This window comes from Thermobia domestica, chromosome 6 (assembly GCF_964235325.1).
Source record: "Thermobia domestica chromosome 6, izTheDome1.hap1.1, whole genome shotgun sequence".
In the NCBI taxonomy this organism is placed as follows: domain Eukaryota; kingdom Metazoa; phylum Arthropoda; class Insecta; order Zygentoma; family Lepismatidae; genus Thermobia; species Thermobia domestica.
This window is the reverse complement of record NC_137459.1, coordinates 53,289,236-53,315,765: the sequence shown is the minus strand read 5'-3', so window position 1 is coordinate 53,315,765 and position 26,530 is coordinate 53,289,236. Positions and strand designations below refer to the sequence as shown.

Genomic DNA, 26,530 nt, shown 5'->3' with positions numbered 1-26,530 from the left:
CATTTTATGTTTTGCGTTGCGAACCTGGGATTTTGCAGACTGATACTGAATTAGACTTTTTTTTGTCTACTTTCGTATCTAAAATATGTAGTATTATGCATTGTTATCTGTTTTCATTTTTTTTTTACAAATTTGTACGAGGGAGGACCCAAAAGAAACCGGACTTTCGTTCTAAAAAAAATAATTTATTACATTTTTTACAAAATTATTTCTGTCTCGTTCAAAGTACTCTCCATTAAATGCAATTCATTTCTCCAATCTTTTTTCCCACTGTTTCGAGCACCTTTGGAACTCTGGAACTTTTATACCGTCTAATGCGCTCTGCGAAGTTCTTTTTACAGCCTCTACACCATCAAAACATTTTCCTTTTTAGATTTTGTTTAATTCTCGGAAAATGTCATAATGTTGGTTAAACAGTTCGGATCACTTTCAATGTGACATTTCAAGTCCTGGCTCAAATCCAGACGAGTGATTTGATCCCGTGTGAGCAGGCGAGAACAAACTTATCGGCAACATGTCACATTTGCAAAACCTCACGCTGGCACGAGCTCCAACTCACTCCTGCCTGTTTTGAAATATCATCGATCATGCAACGATGATCCTTGCTGATTTTGGGGCAGATTTGTTTGATGTTTTCGTAGTTTCGAAATGATGAAGAGCACCCAGAACGAGCATGATCTTCAAAACTCATCTCACCACACTTAAAGCGCCGAAACCACTCAAAAAATTGTGTGCGGTTCATAGTATCCTTCTTGAAAGCCTGTTCAAGCATTTGGTAAGTTTTCGTTTCCCATTTTCCAAGTAGGAAGCAAACACACTCCTTGTTCCTTTGAATCTGCCATAACGATTTCGCAGGCGGCAAACAAAAACAGTTGAGACAAACAAAAATACGATCAAATGTTAGCCTCCTACGTAGACGCCGCTTGGCCAACTGATCTGGGAAGGTCTCTACTAGACCCACCTAGCAGGAGAACTCTCTACTACGCCTAGGAACGGCAGCGCTCTTTCAATCCGGTTTCTTTTGGGTCCCACCTCGTATATTTGGAGTACACCCTTTTTCTATCAAACCCTTCAATTGTGTTTTACCAGGGGCGTAAATAAGGGCCCCGCAGACCCCGCATTGCGGGGGCCCAAGCCATCAGGGGACACCCAACTCGTGAAGTGGGACATAGAGAATGGGCTCCACTTCACGCTGTCTGCGGGGTGGCCCCAAGCCTTTAGTTATTCCACTGTGATTGACTAAAGTTCAAGTATTGTAATGCATAGATACACGTACCTGGAAAATTCATGTATGCATCAGCTATTGATCTAATGCATACTATTGGCAATTTGTATACGTATGAGAGAGGTCCTTACCTCAATGTACAAATACAAAGGTTATATAAATGAAAGTGGCTACGTTTATGACCTAATAACTCTTGAACTGCGCAACCGACCTCAATCAAATTTACCACATAGATGAGGTTCTGGACTGGGATTGCGTTTGTCATTTTACTTTGACGGTGCAACTTAGAGGAGAGGGAGATTTTTAAAATGATCGAAAATGAAAGTGACTACGTTTGTAACTTAATAACTCTTGAACCACACGACCGATTTCGAACAACGTTTCAACATAGGTGACGTTCGGGTCTGGTAATTTTTTTTTATCATTTCACTTTAACGGTACAACTTAGGGGAGGCAGAGATGGGAGATATATAAAAAAAGATTGAAAATGGCGATATTACTGTAGTGTTGTATCCATAGTTTTCGGGGTCGCTGAGATAAACAGTAACACTTCCGATGCCGTTCCGATACTTCCGATCAAAAATGTCCGATATCAGAGAGCGCTTCAGTAATAATAAAAAGTGAGTGACTAATGGAACGTATTAGTAATATTTTTTATTTCAACCCAGCGAAGGGGGAAATTGATGCTAGTTATATATATGTTGGACAAAAAGTAATTGTAGCACTATTCTCACCTCAGAGGGCTGCCTCTCCTCACGACAAAAGTTCCGTAGCTGATAAGGAAATGTGAAACGATGACATGCGGTGAGTAGTAACAACTGTGTATGAGTGAGTCCAAAACAGCAGTGTCTTAAATTAGAGGAAGAAAGTAGAAGCGCGAATAACCTGTTTTGGAGAGATCAACGTGCCAAAATAAAGGAACCACTTCGTAGGAAGCACTGCAACGTAAGACAAGCCATCATCCGTGGCATATGGCGGTTCTTGTGGGACATCTACAAAGATTGACGTGTTGATGGTGTACGACGCCTTCCACACGTGTGGCAAAAGATGATAAGAGATGGGAGGCGATTACATTGAAGGAACGTAACAGCTGTTCTTATCTGCATAAAGCCAGGAATGAATTATAACCATGTTGTCGTTACTTTTTTATCCAGTTTTGGTACCCCTGTAAGTTGGACACCTTTGTTTCCTTTGAGAACTGTCCAAGCTAGAGGGGTGTCGAAGGTAAAAGGGTAGAGGTATGTATCAGTGCACTATATTGTGTGCAGTACAGTAATTTACATATCATTTTGGTGTTGTGGAATACTTTTACAGTTTCATGTAAAAAAAAAATGTAGGACCTAATCTTGAATTGAAATGTGCAAAATATTACGTATGATGCAATTTATAACGTACGTACGTACTCGAACAGTTCACTGAACAATAAACACTTGATGAGTAGCATACACACTAATAACAATATACACACAAAAACAACATTCAGAAGAAAATTTTCACTGTGCAGTATATGTCATTTTATTTTATTTTATTTTTTCAGAATCTCAATTTTTCGTGAAGTCAGTCACGCGGGTTTGTTTCCTCTTCTGTAACATGTTCTTCATCCACACATTTTGAACCAACTTTTTCACACCAAATACAGGTGGCCACTCTACGGAACGCCTCCAACTGTTCTCGGAAAATCGTTATTGCTTTCTCATGAAAATAGGTAATATGTTCTGCTCACTTACCCACTACCTCTTCTCGGAATTCCAACAATTTTATCTTGTGAAACATCAAATCATAACTTTTGCCAATGGTTGGTTATTTCTCCTTTGCGTTTATGGTGTCTCTTTTAGATGTCCAACATCGTTTCAAATTTGTGTGTCCAAGATGCAGGATAGAGTAGTGTCCAGGTTACAGTGATTCCAGTGATTACAAATTAACAATTGTCTTTGCTGATTCCGAAGGAAAAATTGGGGAGTCGTAGATGGCTCAGTAGTAGAATGTCTTACCTCTGGCGCGTGATGTCCCTGGTTCGATCCTGTCCAAAGTAGTTCGTGGTGGACAACATCGTGTCTCGGGATTTTCTCGGAGTACTCCCGATTCCTCCCACATTATCATTCCACCAGATTTTTCAACATCATTCACTTGAATTAATCGTCTTCTAGGCTAAAGGGTATAATCGTGGGATATTAAACTGAAAAATTCAGTTATTTCATTTTCGTTTTTCCGAAATTAAAAGAGAGTCCAAGTTAAGGAGTTTTATTGTGTATATAATATAATGAAACTGCATTATTCCGACTGTGTAGTCGCTGGTGAAACTCCCTCGCTATATATAATATATATAAATCTCGAGACTACACAGTTTTTTTTTTTTTTTTTTTTTTTGAATGATACATTTCGGTTCGTGTGGTGTTTTAGAACAGTTAAATTAGGAAATAGCTACATTTGTGCTTATCTATCTATTAAAATGCTACAAAAGCAATGAAAATGCCAGAGCTCCATCCTCTAACATTTGATTTGAAACCTTTGATTTACGGTTATTTGTGATTTCTCGTTTAACATGGACAAATATTTGAAAATATGTGTACTTTAAATAAATAATTTAAATAGATCCTTTTCAAGAAGTTTATCTTGAAATTATTGTTCAAAGCCTTTGTATTTTAATAAATCTTATCCAAAATCAATCATCAATCGATCTATCCAAAATCAATCATCAATCGATCTATTAAAATGCTACAATAGCAGTTAGCAACGCCTGAGCTCCATCCTATAACTTTGGCTTTGAAATCTTTCATTTACGGTTATACGTGATTTCACGTTTAACACAAACAAACATTTTAAGTGTGTATACTTTAAATAAGTTATTTAAATAAATCTTTTTCATAAAGTTAATGATTTAAAAATATTGTTCAAAGCGTTTGTATTTTAATAAGCGTTCTCCAAAATTGATGCAAATGAATCGTGTTGCCATCTTTAGAGTTCTTTTAGACTATATGTTTGTGGACGTTTATGTTTGTGGCCAATCCTTTCGACAATGAGATCTCGGAAACTACAGGCTCTAGAAAGATCACGTTTTCACTGATCGATTGCGAATTTTGCGTAAATTATCCAGTTCTAATTGAATATTTAAAAAACGTGGCCATTATTTCTGTATTACATTTTTACGGGTATACTGGAAGTGTTGAAATTAAAAACAAAAACCCAAAACCTCATATCCTACGCATTATACATTCCAACACCACGTATTTGTATATTGGGGTTGTATATGTCTCAGGTGTTTGTTTCATGGCCAAATAATAACGAAAAAGGAAGGATAATCATTTCTCCAGTGTAAGATGAATCTTTGTTTTTGGAGTGTTTTGTCCAATGAACACCATATATAACTGACATTATAATTAATAATGTATGTAATGTATTTGCTTATTACATACTGCATGCAAGAAGTAAGAATACACTTGTCATACATGAATTAGAAACTTCAACAGGAAGTAGGTTCAAATCTTACAAACGGTCCGAGATATTGAAAAAATAATCGAAAAAAAATCTCCCCTTCATAGTATGATTTGCCGATTTTTATCACGACGTCTTTAACTTTTGTAAAGAGACATGTACAGATGTGAGGAACGGCAAGGATGTTCATGCTCATATGCGAATGATGCACTGTGTAGAGAGCGCAGGTTCAACTAGTGCAAATAAATAATAATAATAATGCCATCTGTGGAGTTCTTTTAGACTATATGTTTCTGGACGTTTATACGTTTGTGGCCAATCCTTTCGACAATGAGATCTCGGAAACTACAGGCTCTAGAAAGATGACGTTTTCACTGATTGATTGCAAATTTTGCGTAGATTGTCCAGGTCTAACTGAATATTTAAAACACATGGCCAGTTTTACTTTATTACTTTTTACGGTTACACTGGAAGTGTTGAAATTAAAAAAAAAAAAAACTAACTAAAGCATCATGCTACGCATTATACACTCCAACACCACATGATTGTATACATGAGTTGCATATCTCTCAGGCGTTTGTTTCATGGCTAAATTAAAATGAAAATCGAAGAACAACCATATCTCCAGTCTAAGTTGAATTTTTATTGTTTGGGGTGTTTTGCCCAATGAACACCATATATCACTGGCATTATAATTTATTGTATGTGTAATGTATTTGCTTATTACATACTGCATGCAAGAAGAAAGAAAACGCTGACCATACATGAATTAAAAACTCCAAGCGGAAGTAGGCCCAATATCTTGCAAACGGTGCGAGATATTGAAAAAGTAATCGAAAGAATTTCCCCTTTACGTATCTCTTGCCGATTTTTTTTTTTTTTTTTTAATTAAGACTTCTTTCACTTGACGTAAGGGGACATGTACAGATGTGAGGAATAACAAGGAGATTCATGCTCACATGTGAATGATGCGCTGTGTAGAGAGCGCAGGTTCAGCTAGTATTGTAAGAATTATGTTGAACTACCGTCAGGAATTCATATTCGAATGTGGAGGCATGGTGTTTTAATTCTGGGACGTCACTGATATACTTCGTAGGAATTCCTGGTCCCCTCGCATACCATGTGAATTCGTGGTGAACAGCAAAATGTCCACGGGATTTCTCGCAGTTTTCCCGTTTCCTCCCACATTCTGCTTGTATTATTTCTTTCATAATCACTCACTTTGATTTATCATTCGTCTCTTCTAGCCTTAAAGGGTATAAGGGATAGGACGTTAAAAGATTTCATTTCGTAAAGATTCATGTGCCTAGTGAAGCAGACGAGTTTTCATCCAAAGATGTTCTAACATCTAATCCTTGTCGGAAAAAGTAACTAAAGCTAAACTTAGTAAGAGTACAAGGATTACATCTCATTGAATATCGATGTACAATAAAATATAAATATACAGTATTACAAAATAATTAAGCCGTCCAGATGTTAACTCCTTTTGTGTGGGTGGCGAGTTAACTCGTATCTTCAAAACGCACCTGCTGTGCGAATGGCGTATATACACGCTTTCATTTTGCTTTGGCTATTTTGTATTGCGTATGGCGAATATACTTGCCCATATTATGAGTAATGTTATCCTGACAATATTTAGCGAGTTTGCTCTCAGCTGGTTTCAATTGTTGCTTAATTAAAAGAAGAAGAGGAAAAAGAAAGAAATTTAAAATAGAGTTTGGGCTTCGTCAAATACAGTTTTCGTTCTTTGTTTTTGTTTGAGAGCAGACAGCACAGTAATGGGTTCAAAATGATATTTCAACGATGCTGACATCGAGGAAGAGTTATTAATTAGTGATTCTGACGTAAGTGATTTTGAAACAGATTTAGAATCAACATCCAAAGTTTTCAAAAAAAAAAAAAAAAAAAACTACTTTTTACAGTGGTTCGCATCTGAAAATTACGCACTGAAGGGGTTAAAAGATTGACTCCAATAATGAACTCCACCGAGATAATTGCTTTAGCTATCTACTGAAAAAAAAAAAATCCTTCAAAATTTATTCCGTGGGGTAACGCAGGGGTGCCCACAAGGGGGGGCTATGACGCAAACTGCGTCATTAAAATATTTGGGGGGGTTAAAAATCTATATAAATATGTTTGAGGGGGTGTAAAAATTAATCGAAAAGTTTTTTTCATGGAAGAACACCTACGGATAGACAATTGAGGGGGGGTGCGTCATGGACATGAGGGGGGGTGGGTGGGCACCACTGTGTAACGGACATATTAGCGGCATAATTTCAAAAAGCCCACTAGCGAGTTCTTAATAGCTTTGGAAGAGATGAGACACAGTTCATCACATAGAGAGAGAGGATGAAGAAGATGTACAGCTAAAAAACTATTTTATCTAGTATCACACAAGTACATATGAGTGGTAGAGGCTGGTTGCTGGTGTTTTAACAGGAACAATTTTACCGTATCGATGAGCACATTTTATGACCGACAGTATCTTATTGTTTTGGGTAATGCATTCCGCGCTCTCGACTCTGCTACAGAAAACATCCCTCTCGTTGTTGGTTTGAGTGTGTATTTTTCATGTATAATAAAAACTATTATTATATTACATAAGAATAACTATGATCATTGTGTGTGCTTACAATGTAAATATTGAGATCATTTCATGTAGAAACTTATCAAAGGCAGAGTACTCCGTTTTGGTATCCTTGGAACATTTTTAGTATTCAGTATTTCTAATATGTCCTTTTTGTTGCTTTAGACTAAAAGTAAGCCGAATGTAGATTTTGTATAGTTTTTTTTTTTTTTTTTAATTTGTAAGCCAAAATAGATGTTAACTGTAATGAGACGAATATTTAATATATTCGTAGGGTACAAGTTCGGGGCCAAGAGGTATTTCGCTACAGGTGGACGTAAGATGTAAGCTAATTGTGCTATTGCACTGAGTAAAATTTTCTTTTTCCAATTTAGTTTCTAATCTAAAACTTCCACGTAGGGAAATTGATAAATACATGAATTTATAATTTTTAAAGGAATTTGGTTTACCAAAACCTCTTTATATATTTACTCTGTCTGTTCGTCTACGCCTGTCCGGAAGACAACATAAACCGAGCAAAGTAGCTGAAGTGGTAGAGCGTTGGCTTTGCATTCGGGAGGTCGTGGGTTTGATTCCCGCTGCCGACCATCCTGATTGGGGTTTTCTAGGGTTTTCCTTAATCGTACCAGGAAAATGTCGGGTGGCCAATACCTTCCCAAATCCTTTCCTTTATTATTGTTGTTGTTTATATATCCAGTGTAAAATGGCCTCTGAGCTGTATCTGGTGATTGTTAAGTAAGTAAATAAATCTAAAGAACTACTTGATGAATCGCCATCAATTTTTGCTAAGTTGTAGAGGATGAAACATTAGGAATTGAGTTCGTTAATGGAAGTGTTCCATCTACCGGAAGTCGTTGAAATCAACCATTTTCAATTTTCAAGCTTGATCATTATAGAATGAAGACGTCAATAGATAGGAGAAACGTTTTACTGCTATCAGTTAAGCGTCGCAAGAATACATTCATCTCAACTCTAATATCCTATCCTAACTATACATAAAACTACATGAACTCACTGACATAAAATAAGGAGTACCTTTGGTTGACGTGGAACTTGGCATGATTGCAATTTTCTGGATCTAACCCACAGGAAAATTGCCCAAAATGAATATTTTTAATAGTTAGGGGATCTAAAGAACGGAGGAAAAAAACTCCCTATGTAATTAATTGGCCTTTTTTATTATCTATAATCTCATGTTTTAGGTAGTTGGAATTGGAGTAACAACTTGAAATTCGGTACGTTTGTGCGCTTTTTGTGTTCTGTAGAGTTATTTAACAAAATCACTAAAAATAAAAGTCTCCAATTTTAGAGTAGTTTTATGGAGAAGTGAAGAATCTTTCCCATGTTATTTATATGGAACATGTTCTACACCTCAAAATTAGGACACTTCCTCTAGTGCTACAATGATTAAATTTGGCATGATTGTAGCTTTTTGGAACTAACTCAGGAAAATTGCCAAAATATAATATTTTAAATTTTTTTGAGGGTCTAAAGGAGCGATGAATGAATTCTCCATGTTATTTAAATGGGTGTTTTCTTGGGATACAAAATCTTATATTTTAGGTAGTTGAAATACAAAAGAAGCTTGAAATTCAATGGAATTGTGGGTTTAGAAGGTGCGAGACCATAGGCTGAGCATAGGTTAGGGGTCTGGAGGCGGAGTCCTCAGCTAGTCCCTATTAAAACCGGAAGTGCTTGAAATCTGCCACTTTCAGTTCCAATGTTGATTGAGAAAATCGCACGCCACACAAACTTAACTCCTTCGTGTGCTGTGTACGTGAGATTCCTACTCGTTATCTTAGATCTGTCACACTACTATCCAATTGCTACTGTTATTCAACTGCTGCGTGGAAGTTCCTTGTACAGTATATGAACCTTTGGAAGAAAACGAAATTTCTAGCTAAAGTACCATGATTATATCCTGTAAGTTAAAGAGACGGATGCTTAATGAAAATTACTGATAATTAAAGAAGTGATGGAATGATAGTGGTGGTGCATTGTGGTTTGTCGATCAAGATTATGAGAGACGAGAACCTACAACGTAATGTGGAATCCGAAATACTTGAGCTTCTTACTGGGTATTGAATCCACGTTTCCCACGTCAAAGACGCAAACGCTAACCATATAGCCTTGAGGGAGCTCAGTTGGGAAATTGCATTGGAAGAACCCTGAGAAACCCACGGAGACCATGATGTCCACCACACGCTCAGACGTACCAGAGATTAGTGCTCTATCACATGCCCTCCAAACATTAAGAAAAAGGTGGATTCCATTACTAAGACACAGAATACTTACTCACTTAAAACTGAAAACGCATAAAAGCGTTGAAATAACTGTTCAAACTGTAATATACGCGTATCAAAGGTCCAGCTTAACTCAGTTAATGAGTAAGAATACAGAAAAAAATGAGGAGGAAAGTTATTGGAAACAGATGGTCGCTGACATCAATGGTGAAACTCCAATCGCATTAACTTCCAATCATCATCGGCTGGAGGCCAGAGGCGTTTTTTTTTTTTTTTTAATTCGAACCAGGAGTCTCAGGGGACGTTTACCGGGATATGTAAAAGTAGTAGAAAATGATAGATATTTTTTTCCTTTCGTTGTTAAGTTTGTTTACATAGATAGTTTATCTGACCCATGTAAAGAATGGGTATTCCAGCTTTAGCTCTGACCATATCAACAATACAGTATTATTGGGAAACTGATTTGAAGTCTCAGACAACATTGTGTACGTACCTCTTGTGATTTTTGCATGTCATTACGTTCCATTCGAACAGTCTGCTGAACTGGTAACATTGTTTTTGTCACTTAATATAAGGCATCTTACCCGTGTTTCCTCTTAAGAGTTGCCTTATAGCCCCGGATTTTTTGTATGCCCTGTATATAGATGGCTGTGATGTTCGGATACCAACACACCTGGAGGTTCAGATCCCACTTTATTGAGAAAATGCTGTCATATACAGCGCCGACACTGAAAGTGGGCGTTAAACAAAGAATTGTATTTATCGTGTTATGACGACAATCCTGCGGCGAGGACCACCAAATTGTTAACGACGAAATCACCAGTTCATATATTTATATATAACTAAGGCTACTGATTTAATAAAATCCATTTACACACGACATCATGATATTACCTTTTATTATAGTATGTGACACGTTAAACTTTTACACTATTTAAAAATTTTACATGCAGTGTACACAAGATGGATCCTTTACATATATATATATATATATATATATATATATATATATATATAATATTTTCTTTGTTGCTATGACAACTACGTCTATATCTTCTTTTTGTTTCGTAATCTTCTTCCTTTCTAGAGCAGCTTGTGTAGCCCACAAATACAAATAAAGATATAATAAAGAATAATGAAATACAAGTATTGTTGTAATGTAACATGACACTTCGTCAGTTTATCTCAGAGTCAAAGAAGAGTTCAACTCTTTCCAGCTGTCCAATTTATGACGTCGAATCACAATTTTGTATTCGGAGCATCGACAGAGAGAAGTGGGGTGAGAGGAGGAGGAGAAAGGGCAAGGCGGAATAAAGGTGCAGAGATAAGTTAACCAGTGTACGAGTTGTCATAGATTCACAAGTGATGTATCTTTAAAAACCATTGACTCCTGCGTCGATGTTCTTTGTTGCCTATCTCACTTCCTTTATCAACTCAAGTTTCTCGTCGTCTGTCAGTCTTAGTTTCCACCGGAATCGAACACGGGACCGCTCTCACCGAAGGCGAGGACGTCAGCAACTACACTACGCGTTGCCACAACGTGCGATCCGAAGCATATGAGCTGTCGCATCAGACCCGGGTCTCCCACGCCAAAGGCGTGTATGCTAACCATATGGCCATTAAAATAATTACGCTAGCTCCAAAATAAAGATTTTTATCTACAATATATTATAATCATTACATAATAATAATGTTAGGTACTAATTATGTGATTGCGCCACTGTCCAGAGTTGTTGTTGTGACAATGGTAATCCTTTTCTATGTAATTCTAATAAAGAAACACATTAACTAACGATTACGAAAGAAACAACCCAAATCTGTGTAAGTATTGTATATACGAGTATTTAACCGTGATATTTTCATTTGCTTTCTGAACACCTTTCATTTGCTTCAGACACGGTTCAACTACTGGCAATCAACTTGCAAACTGAAAAACCTGCGTAATGTCTGCACCTTGAAATTTTACTTGAAATTTTGGATAAACAGGTGTGAACATTACACGAGAGTATATGATATACGTATATGCAGTGTTTGAAGTGGAAAAAAAGCAGAAGCGGTATGTTTTTATTACTATTTTGACCCGACATACCAGCTATCTAAATCTTGAAATACTGTGAGGGTATGTTTTCTAAGAAATCGCATTGCTATCTACACAATGACTCAAAACCATAGAAGAACTTTTTCGTAGATACGGGCGGGGGATCATGGAGAGATTGTGTCCCCCGGTACAACTTTCTGAGAAATATAAAAAATATCCTCTTATCTTGTATTATACAGAATTATACACGAAAATGCTCTAAAATCGAGTTTTTATATTAACAATTTGTAAATGGTTTCCTTATGTATGTAAATGTACAATCTGTAAACGGTAAATTTATTTGTAGACACATCATTTTGAAAGCAAAAAGTAGGAAAAAGAAAACAAAAACGTTGGTATTGCCAACTTAGAAATTATTTCTATAGAATAAATAAAATTTTTGACGTGCAAAGCTATTCGTCAATCACTTCGTATACAAATGGATTTATTAAAGATATATTAGTATTCACTTTCCGGTGACGGTATGTCTTCATCACTGAGAAACCAGAGACGGTATGGTATGCCTTTGTCACTGAAAAACCAGAGGCGGTATGGTATACCGCTTCACTTCGACCACTGCGTATATGTCAATTAATGTTTTAGAGTGATATCATTTTCGTGTAAATTGTGTTTAGCAATAAGTAAGCAGATCGTTATTGAACATTGGGCCATCTGCATCTTGACAGAGGACTTCCTTTCTAACGATTGAAGTCTTGTGCAGTGAACTGTTTTAAATTGAAAGGTGAAAAGGTCAAAGACACTGACTATTTATTTGCATTTTATCGTAATGTCTCGTAAGCAATTATTTGCATATATTCTGTATGGATCGATTACAGTCGGAAATGCACACTTCATCAGGAATGCTGACCGTACAAGGCTAGTAATAACAGATAATTATTATTTGTTTGATCAGGTGAATGTAAAAAGTACAGCAGTAGTAACATTATGCTTACAAAGCCATGACAAATAACAGCAAATAGCGGGTTTCGTTTTGACGGAATCATTCACCACTGGATTATCAATTAAACAAATCACACATTACAAGAGTTAAAATATTGTATGTTGAAAGATTACTTCTGCTATCTGTTTCCTATCTAACGATAAAATTACTAAGTTGTTTCAGTGTATACAGAGAAAACCTAATTGCGAAAGAAGAATATACAATGTGTATTCTTTGTCGTCAATTAAAACCACTTCTTTGGATTTCTAAAGTAAAGTTACACTGTTCGCTCATCATCGCTCAGGTCGTAATAATATAAATGGAAACGTGAAACGTAAACTGAATACCCCTTTTCTAACGGAAGCAGAGGATAGGGAAGGATTTTTGAAAATACGTATCCTGGGAAAGGGGGTAAAGGTGTTTATTTTTGGGGGGAAGGACAAGAAGAGTGTATTTCACGAGTCCCTAAGGCGATGAAGATTAAACACGGCATATAAACTTACCATTAAAATTAACTCATCATGTTTTTCAAAGCTTTTTAAAGTTCTGTACCTAAAGGGGACAGTTTCTATTAAAATTTCCCGCCATTTATCAAAAAAATGCCAAATCTAAAAATTCACCTAAATGTGAGGTATGAAATTCAGCATTTTAACTCTCAACTAAACACTGGAACTCATTTAAGCAAGTTCGAAAATTCTGGTCGTAAGTGTGGAAAGGATTGCATTATCTGCAATATTAAAATTTCTTACTATTTACTCAGAAAATGCCAAATATAAGAGTTCACTTAAGTTTGAGGTATGAAAGTTGGCATTTAAACTCAACTAAAAACAATTGAATAAGAGTCAACAACTAAATTTTCAAAAATTCCACCCCTAAGGAGGAAAGAGGTGCAATTGATTATTAACACTTTGCGGTCCTTCGTTGAGTGGGACTCCACACTTAGGTTTTGTTCATTCCAAAAACGGAGTCACGTTCGATTTGCTTTTTACAACAGCATTGCAACATGCAATTTGAAATGTGAAACCTGTAATTACAATAAAGTTCTTGCAACTACGTGATTTTAAGCAGTGTTACCATGTTTACCAATCTTTATCGTATCTCCATAATGGTTTGAGATATAAAGTTACTGTAATACTATTATGATTTTTACGTCCACTGAGAACTTGGTGTGTGATTGGACATACAGGGTGTTTCAAGACAACACTGACAACGTTTGGGAGGTGATTCCTGACACCAAGGTAAGACGAAAAGTATAGACCAACCTGGATGTAGGAATCTGTCATTTCGGAGTTATAGGCTGCCGTAAACTTGAAAAAATAGTCTAAAGGTCCATAACTCCAATACAATGGGACGTATCATAGTCGGATCCTGACTTCATTTAGAAACTAGTATGTGCCCTATACAAATATCCATGTTTAAGAATCCTCCGGTACTTCCGCAATAATTTTTATAGAGGTAGTTGGTGAGTACTTTCAAATTACATGCACGTAGCCACACTGCCTCTCAGGCGGGAGGATGAGGGGGCGGGTGCCTCAATATTTTGAAGTACAAAATATTCAATTTTATATTCTAATTTATTTACTAACGACAGAATAACATAAATAATATTTAATTACGTTTATTTGGAATATAATATTCAGGTTCTGAAACTATTATAACAGAGTTCTTGATATGTCTCAGGGGGTGAGTGAAGGTAAACAGAAAGGTAACAAGTGGAACCGAAGATAATAAACAGGTTGGGCTAGATACTACTTAATCACTTTCTTTAATGCCCTCCCCCCCAAATTTTGCATGACAGAGACTCCAGTGCTCTATACAAATAATACAAATTTTCAATATCAGTTACTTACAAGTAAACCTTACGTTTGGGTGAATCGAGTTGCTGACTGAGACACATATGAGAAAGTAGTACTAAATGTGGTCAGTATTTCAGTGAAGTTATAGGTGCGAAGCTCCAGGGGTTTAGGAGATACAGCCACCAGAACATCACATGGAAGTACAGAATAGTCTTCATACAGTTGGAGGTAAAAGCCCTGTAAGACCTCTTGTAACGACAAAAGGCGAATAACAAATATATGGGTACATATTAGGACTAGGGGGAAGTTATATAGTAAGGGTATACCTGACGGCGGCCATCTTGAAATCCGCCATTTTGAATTAAGGTTAAGTTTTTAAAATAGGAATAGGGTCATGTGATACATGATTTAAGACTCAAATTTAATCAGGAGAACAATGGTGACGTTAATTTTGATTTACGCGCAATTGGTAAAAAGTTACAGGGAAATTAAATATTGTTGCAGCATATGTATTAGTCCTTTACTCCATCTTGTAAAGTTTGTGTTAATGATAATAATTAAATAAAAAGCGGGTGGATAAATATTAGGTCTATGGTAAGACATGGCCTATTGCCTTGACGGCGGCCATGTTCAAATCCGCCATTTTGAATCACACAAAAGTTTTTACCAAAACGCATAACAGTGACACCTTATTAATAGCAAATTTTATCAAAAATCCAACGATATAACCATTTTTGCTTTATCATTAACCAGCACAAAATTAAATGGGAATAGAGTAATGCAATAGATGACTTCGGGCTAGAAGTTAATCAGAAATACAATGGTGGCGTTACAATGTTAGTTGTTTGATGAGCAAAAATGGTTATACCGTTGGATTTATGGTAAAATTAATAAGGTGTCAATATTATGCGTTTTGTTTAAAACTTTTGTCTAATTCAAAATGGCGGATTTGAACATGGCCGCCATCAAGGCAACTCTTACCATAGATCTAATATTTGTCCACCTGCTTTTTATTTAATTATTATCATTAACTCAAACTTTACAAGATGGAGTAAAGGACTAATACATATGCTGCAACAATATTTAATTTCCCTATAACTTTTTACCAATTGCGCGTAAATCAAAATTAACGTCACCATTGTTCTCCTGATTAAATTTGAGTCTTAAATCATGTATCACATGACCCTATTCCTATTTTAAAAACTTAACCTTAATTCAAAATGGCGGATTTCAAGATGGCCGCCGTCAGGTATACCCTTACTATATAACTTCCCCCTAGTCCTAATATGTACCCATATATTTGTTATTCGCCTTTTGTCGTTACAAGAGGTCTTACAGGGCTTTTACCTCCAACTGTATGAAGTCTATTCTGTACTTCCATGTGATGTTCTGGTAGCTGTATCTCCTAAACCCCTGGAGCTTCGCACCTATAACTTCACTGAAATACTGACCACATTTAGTACTACTTTCTCATATGTGTCTCAGTCAGCAACTCGATTCACCCAAACGTAAGGTTTACTTGTTAGATATTTATTACGTATAACTGCAAGGCGAAATGCACGCTAAAATTATAGTATGAATGTGCACAGGATTTACAATGAGCTATGATGGTTTTGCTGACTCATTGTTCTTTGAAAAAAAAAAGTTTGGCGGATCACCGATGGCCATTATTATTATTATTATTATTATTATTATTATTATTATTATTATTATTATTATTATTATTATTATTATTATTAGTAGTAGTAGTAGTAGTAGTAGTAGTAGTAGTAGTACTGCAAGTTGAATTCAGCATGGTAGCTATAGAGTGTTGTTAACAACACAGGGCATGTATTGAAATAACACAATGATGGTGGTCCTTTTTCCACGTTCCTTCGTTCATTCACTTACAATTCCTTAACATCGCTTCAGTGTTTTTTTCCAACAGCAAAAGTACCACCATCGTCTAATTTAACACCGGCTGTGTCAAACCGGTAACACTAGGTCTGTGTTACCCGAAACATCGGACCCCTGGTGCTGAAATAAATCACTAAAGTAGTAGTCATGCGTAGACCACTGACCTGTGTTGAAATTAAAGGCATATTAACACCGTCATTTCTTGCTGTGTACTGTACAATGACTCATTTCTTTAATTATTGATTTAAAAAAAAAAACATTAGAACATGATAAATCAATTCGTGTGAGAGGGGTGGGTGGGGGAACAATACAAGAATTAGAATATATCTAATTTCTTTATTTGAATTGAAATGGCGAGAAAAGCTCAAAATTTCCCAGACCTATGAAGCGTGGAGAAAGAACTGGAATTACAGACGCAAGGCTTTGATGCTTGAAGAAAAAAAAAAATCAAGATCGCAACTCAATTGAGGCTGCAATAACTATAGCTCTACGAACGACGGCGGGCAGTAAAAGGTCCTGCGCAGGGGAAAGTAATATAAATTTTAAATTATATGCTTCCGTATTAATAACGGAGCACAGTTATTGATCTATATATATAAAATCACTATATTTGTGACTAAATCTCCTGAACCGACCCACCGATCTCGACCAAATTTGTAACATGGATAAGGTTCGAGTTTGGACTGGATGGCAGAACTGAGGGGTGAGAAAAATAAAACTTAATAACTACTGAACCAGTCGACCGATCTTGATCAAATTTTCAACATAGATGAGATTCAGGCTTGAGATCGTTTTTATGATTTAACTTTGACGAAGCAATGTAGAGGAGAAGAAGGACGGGGAGATACATAAAATCAAAAGTGACTATTTTTGTAACTTAATAACTTTTGAACTATCCGAACGATCTCTATCAAGTTTTCAAGATACATGAGGTTCGGATCTGGAAACATTTTTGTAATTTCACTTTAACGGTAGATCCTAGGGGAGGTGGAGAGGAGGGGGGCGTATAAATAAAAACTAAAAAATAAAAAATAAAAAACTAAACTTTTGAACCACCCAACCAATCTCGATCAAAATTTCAACATATATGAGGGTCGGGCCTCGGGTATTTTTTTTATAGTTTCACTTTGACGAATCAACGTAGGGGAGGGGGAGATATATATGTAAAAAATAAAAATGAAATCACAAGAGCAGTCATCACTCTTGAACCACCCGGTCGATCTCAATCAAATTTTCTACATATACCAGTTTAGGAACAGGGATTACTTTAGGCTATTCACTTTAACGATGCAATGTAGGGGAGGGGGAGAGAAATTTAAAAATGATCAAAAATGACCGATATTAGTGTTGAATGTATAGTTCTTGCGGTCGAGGAAATGAACAGTGACACTTTTGATGCTGTTTAAATCCATTTTCAGCCCTTACACTTGAGGGATGAGGAGGGGTGTCATACATTAAAATGATCGAAAATGAGCAACACCAGTGTTGAATCCATAATTTTCGGGGTCAGTAAGATGAACATTGATACGATGCAGCATAGATGCAAATTCAGCCATAAAAGTCGGGGATTGGGGAAGGGGATATCATACTTCAGCACAAAATGTAAGTTATTATCAGTCTACAACATCACATTATATGATCTTCGGAACTTGGTGACAAGTTATATGCTTCGTATCATAAGATATAAATATAAAAAGGTAAGAAAAATGGCAATAAAATACATGGGAAACAAAGATGTGCATTTAAATTATTTATTTCAACCCAGCGAAGGGGATAATATATGCTAGTATATTATACAATAGATTTTAAAACGAAAGAAATGTAATTTAAGTTTCCAGAGACGCTTTCTTGAGATCAATCGCACACATCAATATGGGGACACGGTGGCTTAGTGGTAGAGAGCTTACTTCTTCTGCTTGGGGTCCATGGTTCGATCCCCGAGCAAGTAAGTTTGTGGTGGACTACATCGTGTCCGTGGGTTTTCTCGAGGCACTCCCGTTTCCTCCCACTTTCTCATTCCACCACTTCTTCCATCATTCACTTGCTTTAATCATCCCTCCCTTAGCCTAAAGGGCATAAACGTGGGACGTTAAACTGAAAGATTTAGTTTTTCATTTTACATACATTAATATGTTTAATCTAAAGAATAGTTTTTATGCCATCCTCGTATAAATTTGTGATTGGTCCCAAGACTGCCTTTTCTTCTTTACCAGTTAATGCCAATGATATTTATATGAGGTGTTTGCTTGCACGATCTCTCTACAAGAACTGGTTCAATTATTAGTTTTGTTTATTTTATTTTATTGCACATTAAATTTTCCTGAAGTTGTAGGATGTCTAGCAATTTGGAAGCAATGCCGAAATTATTGATTACTGTTTTCTTTCTTTTCTTCCAGTCACAAGCCAAATTTAACTTAGAAAGGGCGAAGGAAGCTTTATTGTGGGTAGAGGAAATGGTAGGCAGAAGGATGGAAATCCCTCGACCAGAGGAAGGTATAAGAGACCAATTAGATTTTGCGGCTGGGTTGAAGGATGGCATTGCCTTATGTGAGTAAGTACCAAAAGATTTTAAATAATCTGCTGAAATTTATCCATAGCTAAGTCTTTTATAGCGATTTTGTTTGATGCAACTGAAGCAGTTGTAAAGGAACAGTTTTATTACATTGCACCTTGCAGTACATGCACTGCATTGGATGGAGGAATAAAAAAAACAGTGTATCTCACTGCATCGGTTTTACAGATTTAATATACTAACTTCAGATCAATCAGATAGGCTATATTTTAACGCTGTACTTTATCAAAGTCGTTCTATTGCAAGATTTTAAATGAACACGGGTAAATGGATGTTTATTTCCTCGCCAAACACTATAGCAGGTTTGAAGTTTAATCCCACAGAAACTAAAACACTTTAGTGGATCTAGACAGAATTATCACTAAGATTTTATTTTATACTATAAAATTCCCCCACGCGTTACTGGGAAGAAAGAGAAAGCTCATTCAACCATGAACTATCTCAGTTCTGGAGACATCTGAAGTTCGATAGCGACTTGCTGAACGAGAAACCTAATTATTCATAATGTATTTGAAGATTATAGACACTAATGCGTCCCGCTCAGATAAACTTTATTTCTGAAAGAGGGAACTTTAAAGAGCGAATAGATCAAAGATATGTAAGGGAAGTAAATTTACTTGCATTAAAATAAAGTAAACTTACACCGGTCTTTACGTACCTAGCAGACGTATTGTTTGGAACCAAAAAATGTGAATTTTAGATCCTTGCATTTAAGTAGTTTTGTCACTTCCACTTTCAATCTCTCATTTGTTCCACTTCTCGGCACTTACAAGGAAAGGACATGAATCCGTTAATGGGACTTTTTAAATCAAACTTAGTCCATTCGATAAACCTAAAAAAGATATGCTTATGCGCAAAAAATTAGATGAGTCCCTGGTTCCCATTGACTCTGTTAATATAAAGAAAATCGTAGACTCGCAGTGAAATGGCTATTGCATCAACACTGTTCATTGGAAAGTCATGTTTTTATTTATTTATTTATTTATTTAGAAAAACAACACAACAGGCTTAATGCCTAATTATAGTGTCGTATAATACATACATATACATATATACTTTTACCCATACAATTAATCAATGCACTTCGAGTGTCAGGTACTCGGTAATAATCTTGTTTCTAAATACATATTCTGACGTACTGAATATATCTAATACATCAGTTTTATGACTTAATTCATTGTAGGAGTCACACATTCTCCACAGCGGAGATTTACTGAGAATATTTGTTCGTGCCCTTTCACAGAAAAATATACCAGTATTCCCTGGTCTTGTTCTGCCTGTTGGAACGCTCAGATATATTTTCGTGAGTAGCTCTGGACAGTCAATTTTTGTTATTTAATACTTTATATAAAAATAGTAAATCAAACATCTTTCGTCGATTCGTCAATGTTAGGAAATTTAAACTCCTTACTAAGTCCACGTAGGGAATCTGCTTGGGATAGAAAGCTGTTTTCTTGTACGTAAGCATTTTTAGAAATTTAAATTGTATGTTTTCTATCGCTTGTAAGTATTTATTTACATTCGGTGTCCAAATAACGCACGCATATTCTAATCGGGACCTTACGTACAAATTATAAAGTTTAATGAATGTTGACTCGTTTCTAAACTCTTTACCCATTCTATAGATAAAACCGAGGTTTCTGAATGCAGCGTTAGAGATTGCATCAATGTGATGAGAGAAGGTCAATTTTGAATCAAAAATTACTCCTAAATCTTTAACTGAATTTGGTTTACACAGAGATATGCCATTAATTATATACATATGATTGATGGAATTTTCTTTCCTTTATAGTTCATTCTCTTCAGCATGAAACACGCTTTCTAGCAGTGCTATGTATTAGGACCAATAACGTAGCTGAACGGGAAAAATTGGGAGAATGTCGGGGAAATTCCCTCCATAAATCCCTCCCATCAATTTTGGACCCCTCTGGAGTTGTGCCGGGTAAAAGGGCACAATCCAAATATACTTCAAAAAATAGTATAGGGGATAAGAAATATGTGTACCAAGTTTTGTATTGTTAGACAGAATAGATATGAGGGGAAATCGTGTATTGGTATACAAACTTTCCCTCATATTTATTCCATCTATCAATACAAAACTTGGTACACACATTTCTTACCCCTATACCATTTTTTTGAGATACGTTTGGATTGCGTGCTTTTACCCGGGACAACTCCAGAGGGGTCCAAAGATAATCGGAGAGATTTCTGGACGATTTTCTTTATACCAACAAGGTTAATGGGCCCCAGGGACTTACTCCATTGTCCATGGCACCTAATTTTTTGTGCATGAACATATCTTCATGTTTATCGAATGGACTAGATTTGATTAGGAAGTCTCGTTGACAGGTTCATGTCCTTTCCTAGTTAGATAATGCTATATAGAAGCTTTACCACCTATCCATTATCTATCTATTAAAATGCTATTTAAAAAAAAGCTATAAAAACGCCTGAACTCCAACCTCTCTAACTTTGGATTTCAATCCTTAGACTTACGGTTATTTGTGATTTTACGTTTAACAAAGGCAATATTTTAAAGTATGTGTACTTCAAATAAATAATTATTTAAATACATTTTTTTAAATAAAGTTTGTTTTAAAGCTATTGTTCAAAGCCTTTGTATTTTAATAAGCCTTCTCCAAAATCAATGCAAATGAATTGTGCTGCCATCTTTGGAGTTCTTTTAAACTATGTTTGTGGATGTTCATATGTTTGTGGCCAATCCTTTCGACAATGAGATCTCGGAAACTACAGACTCTACAAAGATGACGTTTTCACTGATCGATTGCAAATTTTCCGGATTGTCCAGTTCTAATTGAATATTTAAAAGACATGTCTATTATTTCTTTATTACATTTTTACGGTTACACTGGAAGTATTGAAATTAAAAAAAAAAAAAATAAAGCATCATATCCTACGCATTATACATTTCAACACCACATTGTTGTATATACGAGCTGAATATGTCTGAGGCGTTTGTTTCCTGGCCAAATAATATGAAAAAGGGAGGATAACCATTTCTCCAGTCTAAGATGAATCTTTATTTTTGGAGTGTTTTGCCCAGTGAACACCATATATAACTGTCATTATAATAATTATGTATGTGACGTATTTGCTTAATACATACTGCATGTAAGAAGAAAGAAAACACTGGTCATACAGGACTTAGAAACTCCAACAGGAAGTAGGCTTAAATTTTACAAACGGTGAAAGATGTTGAGAAAAAACAATCGATAGAAACCCCCCTTTGTGATACTCCTTGCCGATTTTTTTCTCTTTTTTTAATCAAGACGTCTTTCACTTGTGTCTGCAAAGGGAGATGTACAGATGTGAGGAATAACAAAGAAATTCATGCTCATATGCGAATGATGCGCTGTGTAGAGAGGTTCAGCTAGTCTGTATATTAAAATGCTAGGTTTATATGTTTGTCTCCAATCCTTTTGACAATGAGATCTCGAAAGCCGCAACTGCTAGAAACATGCCGTTTTTGCTGGTCGATTCCAAATTTTGTGTAGGTTACGAAGTTCTCATTCAAATTTTCAAAAACTGTGTCGTTACTGTTCTATTCAACACTTTAGGGGCAATTTTGAGTCCGTAAGATTAACATTGTTGCAGCCCGAAACTACGGTGTTAGGTAACCAGTAGATAAGTTACGTATTACGGGTTGATGGACATTGCAGGGGGTTTGCTTAAATCTCAGTGACAATACCTATTGCATTCTGGCAACTTCAAAGGCCTCAAGAGACGCAATGAGGCGTACTCGGACGGATATGGATTTATTAAAAACCAGCTGAAAATGCTCGAAGAGCATTGCCAGAACGAACTTAAAAAGGAGAGATGGAGCGGGAAGGATAAGTGTCATTGTTCCTAGATGTAAATCTTTTTATCCGCACCTTCTTCTCTTTCTCGCAAAAATTAGCAAAATATAATCTCTCTATGACTGACAGTTCTCGAGATATGGCTGCTTAAATATCTAGAAATTGGCCATTTTGGCCAATATCACGAGAACGGCAAGTCATAGAGAGATATTGGTGTTAATCAATACCTAAGAGGATGGTAAACATTTTGATACCGATATCAGTTGGTGGCAGGGTTGTTTTGTTTAAAACAAGATGTTTAAAACAAATGATTAAAACTTGTTTTAAACAATTAATTTTGTTTAAAACAAAGTTCGTATATGTTTCAAACATTTTGTTTTAAACACGTGTATTTTTTTAAGATTTGATTTAAACATATTTTTTATTTTTGTAAAAAAAAAAAAAAAAAATCTGCCAGAGAAAGACAATTGTCAAGTGTTCCCCATTCAGAAGAGTATTTTCCTCCCATGTGAATGTTTTGATTTGTCGTGGTTACAGCAGTTCAATGTTGTGATCTACAATTTATTTTGTATCTTTTTCCCCCTTATTTTTAACGTATATGGTATTGTTTAAATGCTTCTGGGTTAACTTGCGAGAAAGTGTCATAGTCGAAGGTTGGACTACGTGTACAACTGATTTTATAAAATAAATAAAATAATTATCATGGAAGCAAGTTTTGTATTGTATTAAGAAAACAAACAAAAGTTTATTTGCTAAATTGCGGTTCTCGAATTAAAATATCGCAGGCATTCGTTGATACAATACATGTTGGTTATCAGTCTCCGCACAACTTGGAATCGTTTAACATGAGTTTTGCGGGAAGTAAAAAGGACATTTGGAGCAAATTTAACTCAAACTCCATCAGATAAGGAAACTATCATACGAGCTCGTTGCAAAGCGCGTAAGAAAGAAATGGTTGGTTTAGTTCAAAGAATGAAGAATAATGAAAAATGCAATGCTCTGAAAAGAACTGGAAACCCAAACAAACCGTAAAAGTGTTGATCCAAAAATTACTTCGGACGATTCTAACGTCAGTGATGTGGTTGAGATGCAACTGGGAACTTCAGGTAAAAATTAATTTTGTACCATCAATTTCTTTTTCATTATATCATGAAAATTTTATTTCGTCCCTCTTCCCCACCTCAGTTCTAAATTTTCTTAAAAATTTATACCCTGGCATAGCTTGTATGAAGGGACCAGGCGAGAAAGCGCAAGTATGGCAGATGCCCGTGTAACTAACCATTAAAGCGTGATACTTATTGTAACATCAGAGCCGAACGTCAGTGTCTGGGACAACTTGATCTCAGTTTGTTCGTCTCTCCGTACGTATGCACTACGCTACGGGGCGCAGTTTTCGGTCTCTTAACTTTAAATTTTGAGGGTAGAGGCACGAAACGTCGGAATTTGCTGTATAGATTTTCACTGCAATCCGACGTAAAATTTAAAATTAGTGGTTCGGATCTCACTTTAAGCAAAAAAAGCCCTGTCTCATATAGCCTTGCTACTGATGCAAGACTGTAATAAATAAAACTAAACAAACTAATTTTATGCGTTTCGAACAAACTTTGTCTGCAGGAGAAATTTGGCTCCAACTCAGTTTTTATAAAATATTTTTAAATGTTGGGCGTTCAGAGCACAAGGGATCCATTTTCAGAAAGGTTCAGTTTTGCTCAGCAAATGTAGAATCTTTGTAGCTAAGGATACGAAATAAAATGAAACAAAAACCACGTGAAGGGGTTTGGACTAGAATTTCATAGACAAGGGTGATGATGGAAAGGGGAAAGGAGGGCTAATTTCCCCCTCCTTGCCCAAAATTTAAGATATTAACATTATATTGTGTACGCTGCAGCGTGGGAATGATTAACAAGTCAAGCTCCGAATACCGTAGTTAATGATGCATAGTTATGTTTAAAAATTCAGGGTGTGTCCAAAAGAATACACCGACGGAAAATGTCATATTTTCACAACCACGAATCTGAGATGAAAGAAAGAAAAAAACTACATGAGAAGATGCAATCTAGAATTTTATAAAATTGCCGCTAGAGGGCGTTCGTTTAGAGCAGTGCCGGACTGGCCATGTTGGCTACTTGGCAACCGTGATCGCGAGGTGAAAGACCTGTAGGCCTTGGTCGAATTTTGGAGATAGAAAATACTTTCTAGTCTTCCAACTAAAAATATTGAAGTCTAAGAAGTTTGTCTTTCCGAAAGAAATCTTCTCGGGGCCTGGCCTCCCTTGCTCATATCAGTACGGTTTCGTGAGCCAGTAAAATTTCCTACTATATAATATTATAATGTGGGTGGGGGCCTTTAAGTACTCGCGCCAAGGACCCTCAACTTGGCCAATCCGACACTGGTTTAGAAGTCATCCGCCCCTTATCCTGAATTTCAGATTTTAGGGGCAGTAATGGAGATTTAGAAAGCTTTTGCTGAGCGAAGTCCAACATAAAAAATTTGAAGGCCTTACTCAGAATAAATACGGATTTTGAACAGTTATAATCCATTTCCATTGGCAATAAGGAGCTGTAACCTTATATTGCTCTCTTGTGTATTTTTTGGCCCAAGGATTCCAAAGGTGGCTCTACCTTCGAGTTTCGGGCCTGCTTAAAATTCTGGAAATTGGGCCTCAACAACTTTCCAGTTTTAATCATCTGTATGTTCTCCGTATTTTTTTCGGTGTAAGGACCTCAAGCTTATTCTGTTGGACTTTGCTTCTCAAAATATTTCTGAAACTGCCTTACTGCCCCCAAATTCTGAAATCCAGAGTGAGGATGGGGCGGTTGCTGTCCTGTTCCACTGACGCCCCTGTCTAGCAGCTGTCATATAAAGCTATCCCACGCCCTTTCGCATGGTTTTAGTTATATTTGTTTTGGACTCTTGACTGTGAAGATATTACGTTTTGAAATAGAATTCATTTGCTGAGCAAAACTAAACTTTATTGATAAAAGATTTGGATCCATTGTGCTCTGAAGGCCTCAAATATTACCTTTCTTCAATAAATTATTGACTCAAAAAGAACCAATTACATAGGCTTGCAGAAAATATTCTAAAGTTAGCACAACATGAAGTGTGCTTCAAACATTACTTTTCGAAAATTTATTATTTTAAAATAATTTTATTAGCATCAGTGTTCTGAAATAGTCATCAAATTTTGCAGCAAAAATCTGACCTTCCTCCACGAAACGCAAACTTAGCCTCTAAAGGCATAACTAGAAAACTTTCTTTCAGAAGCGAAAACTCCGAAATGACTTGCTTTAGGGCTAAAATAACCGCACAACTGTGTTTCTGGTAAAATTCTAGCCTTAAAATATGTAACATGACTCCCTTTGCATTTGAATATCCGCCATGATGCTTGATAGCACCATCTGATGTGTCAGACCCTCAACCCGTTCTCAATACACAAGGATGGTGAGGACTTTTGTTTTTCCGTTGCCCACCAACCTATGGTTGAGGAAAACAAAAAGATGATGATGTATATTGGAAGATTGTGTGAAATCTCTATAGTAGGTAGATTTTAAAATTACCTAAAAAGCTTATTACAAACAAGAAAGTACTTACGAGTGTCACTGGCAAGAGGGTGGAAAAAAAAAAGATCGTGATATGAAATAAGTTGAGAATTACTAATCGATACTGAAATATTCTGTACCCAACAAAGTGTAGTGTTAACGAGAATAAAATAAATGAAAAGATCGGTTGTAAGAGCAAAAAAAAAAAAAAAAAAAAAAAAAAAGTCTTAATAAATACGTTATTATGCGATTTTGAAATATGTTTAAAATCATGTTTTGAACATATGTTTTGTTGTTTTTATGTTTTTTTTAATGTTGTTTCTATGGTCCGTTTTAGAGGCACAATTTTGCGTAGGCATCAGCCACCACACTTTCTCACGAAACTCAGCGATGTACTGCTTG

General features: G+C 36.1%; 1 protein-coding gene across 2 annotated transcripts in view; it reads left to right on the top strand.

Moving 5' to 3' along the window:
- LOC145687995 (myophilin-like) overlaps positions 1-26,530 on the top strand; it is a 174,563-nt gene that overhangs the window by 124,761 nt on the left and 23,272 nt on the right. For both annotated transcript variants that reach the window (XM_081761649.1, XM_081761650.1), the window contains exon 2: positions 18,593-18,747. In XM_081761649.1, coding sequence (XP_081617775.1) covers positions 18,593-18,747 — 155 coding nt within the window. The remainder of the gene's footprint in view (positions 1-18,592; positions 18,748-26,530) is intronic.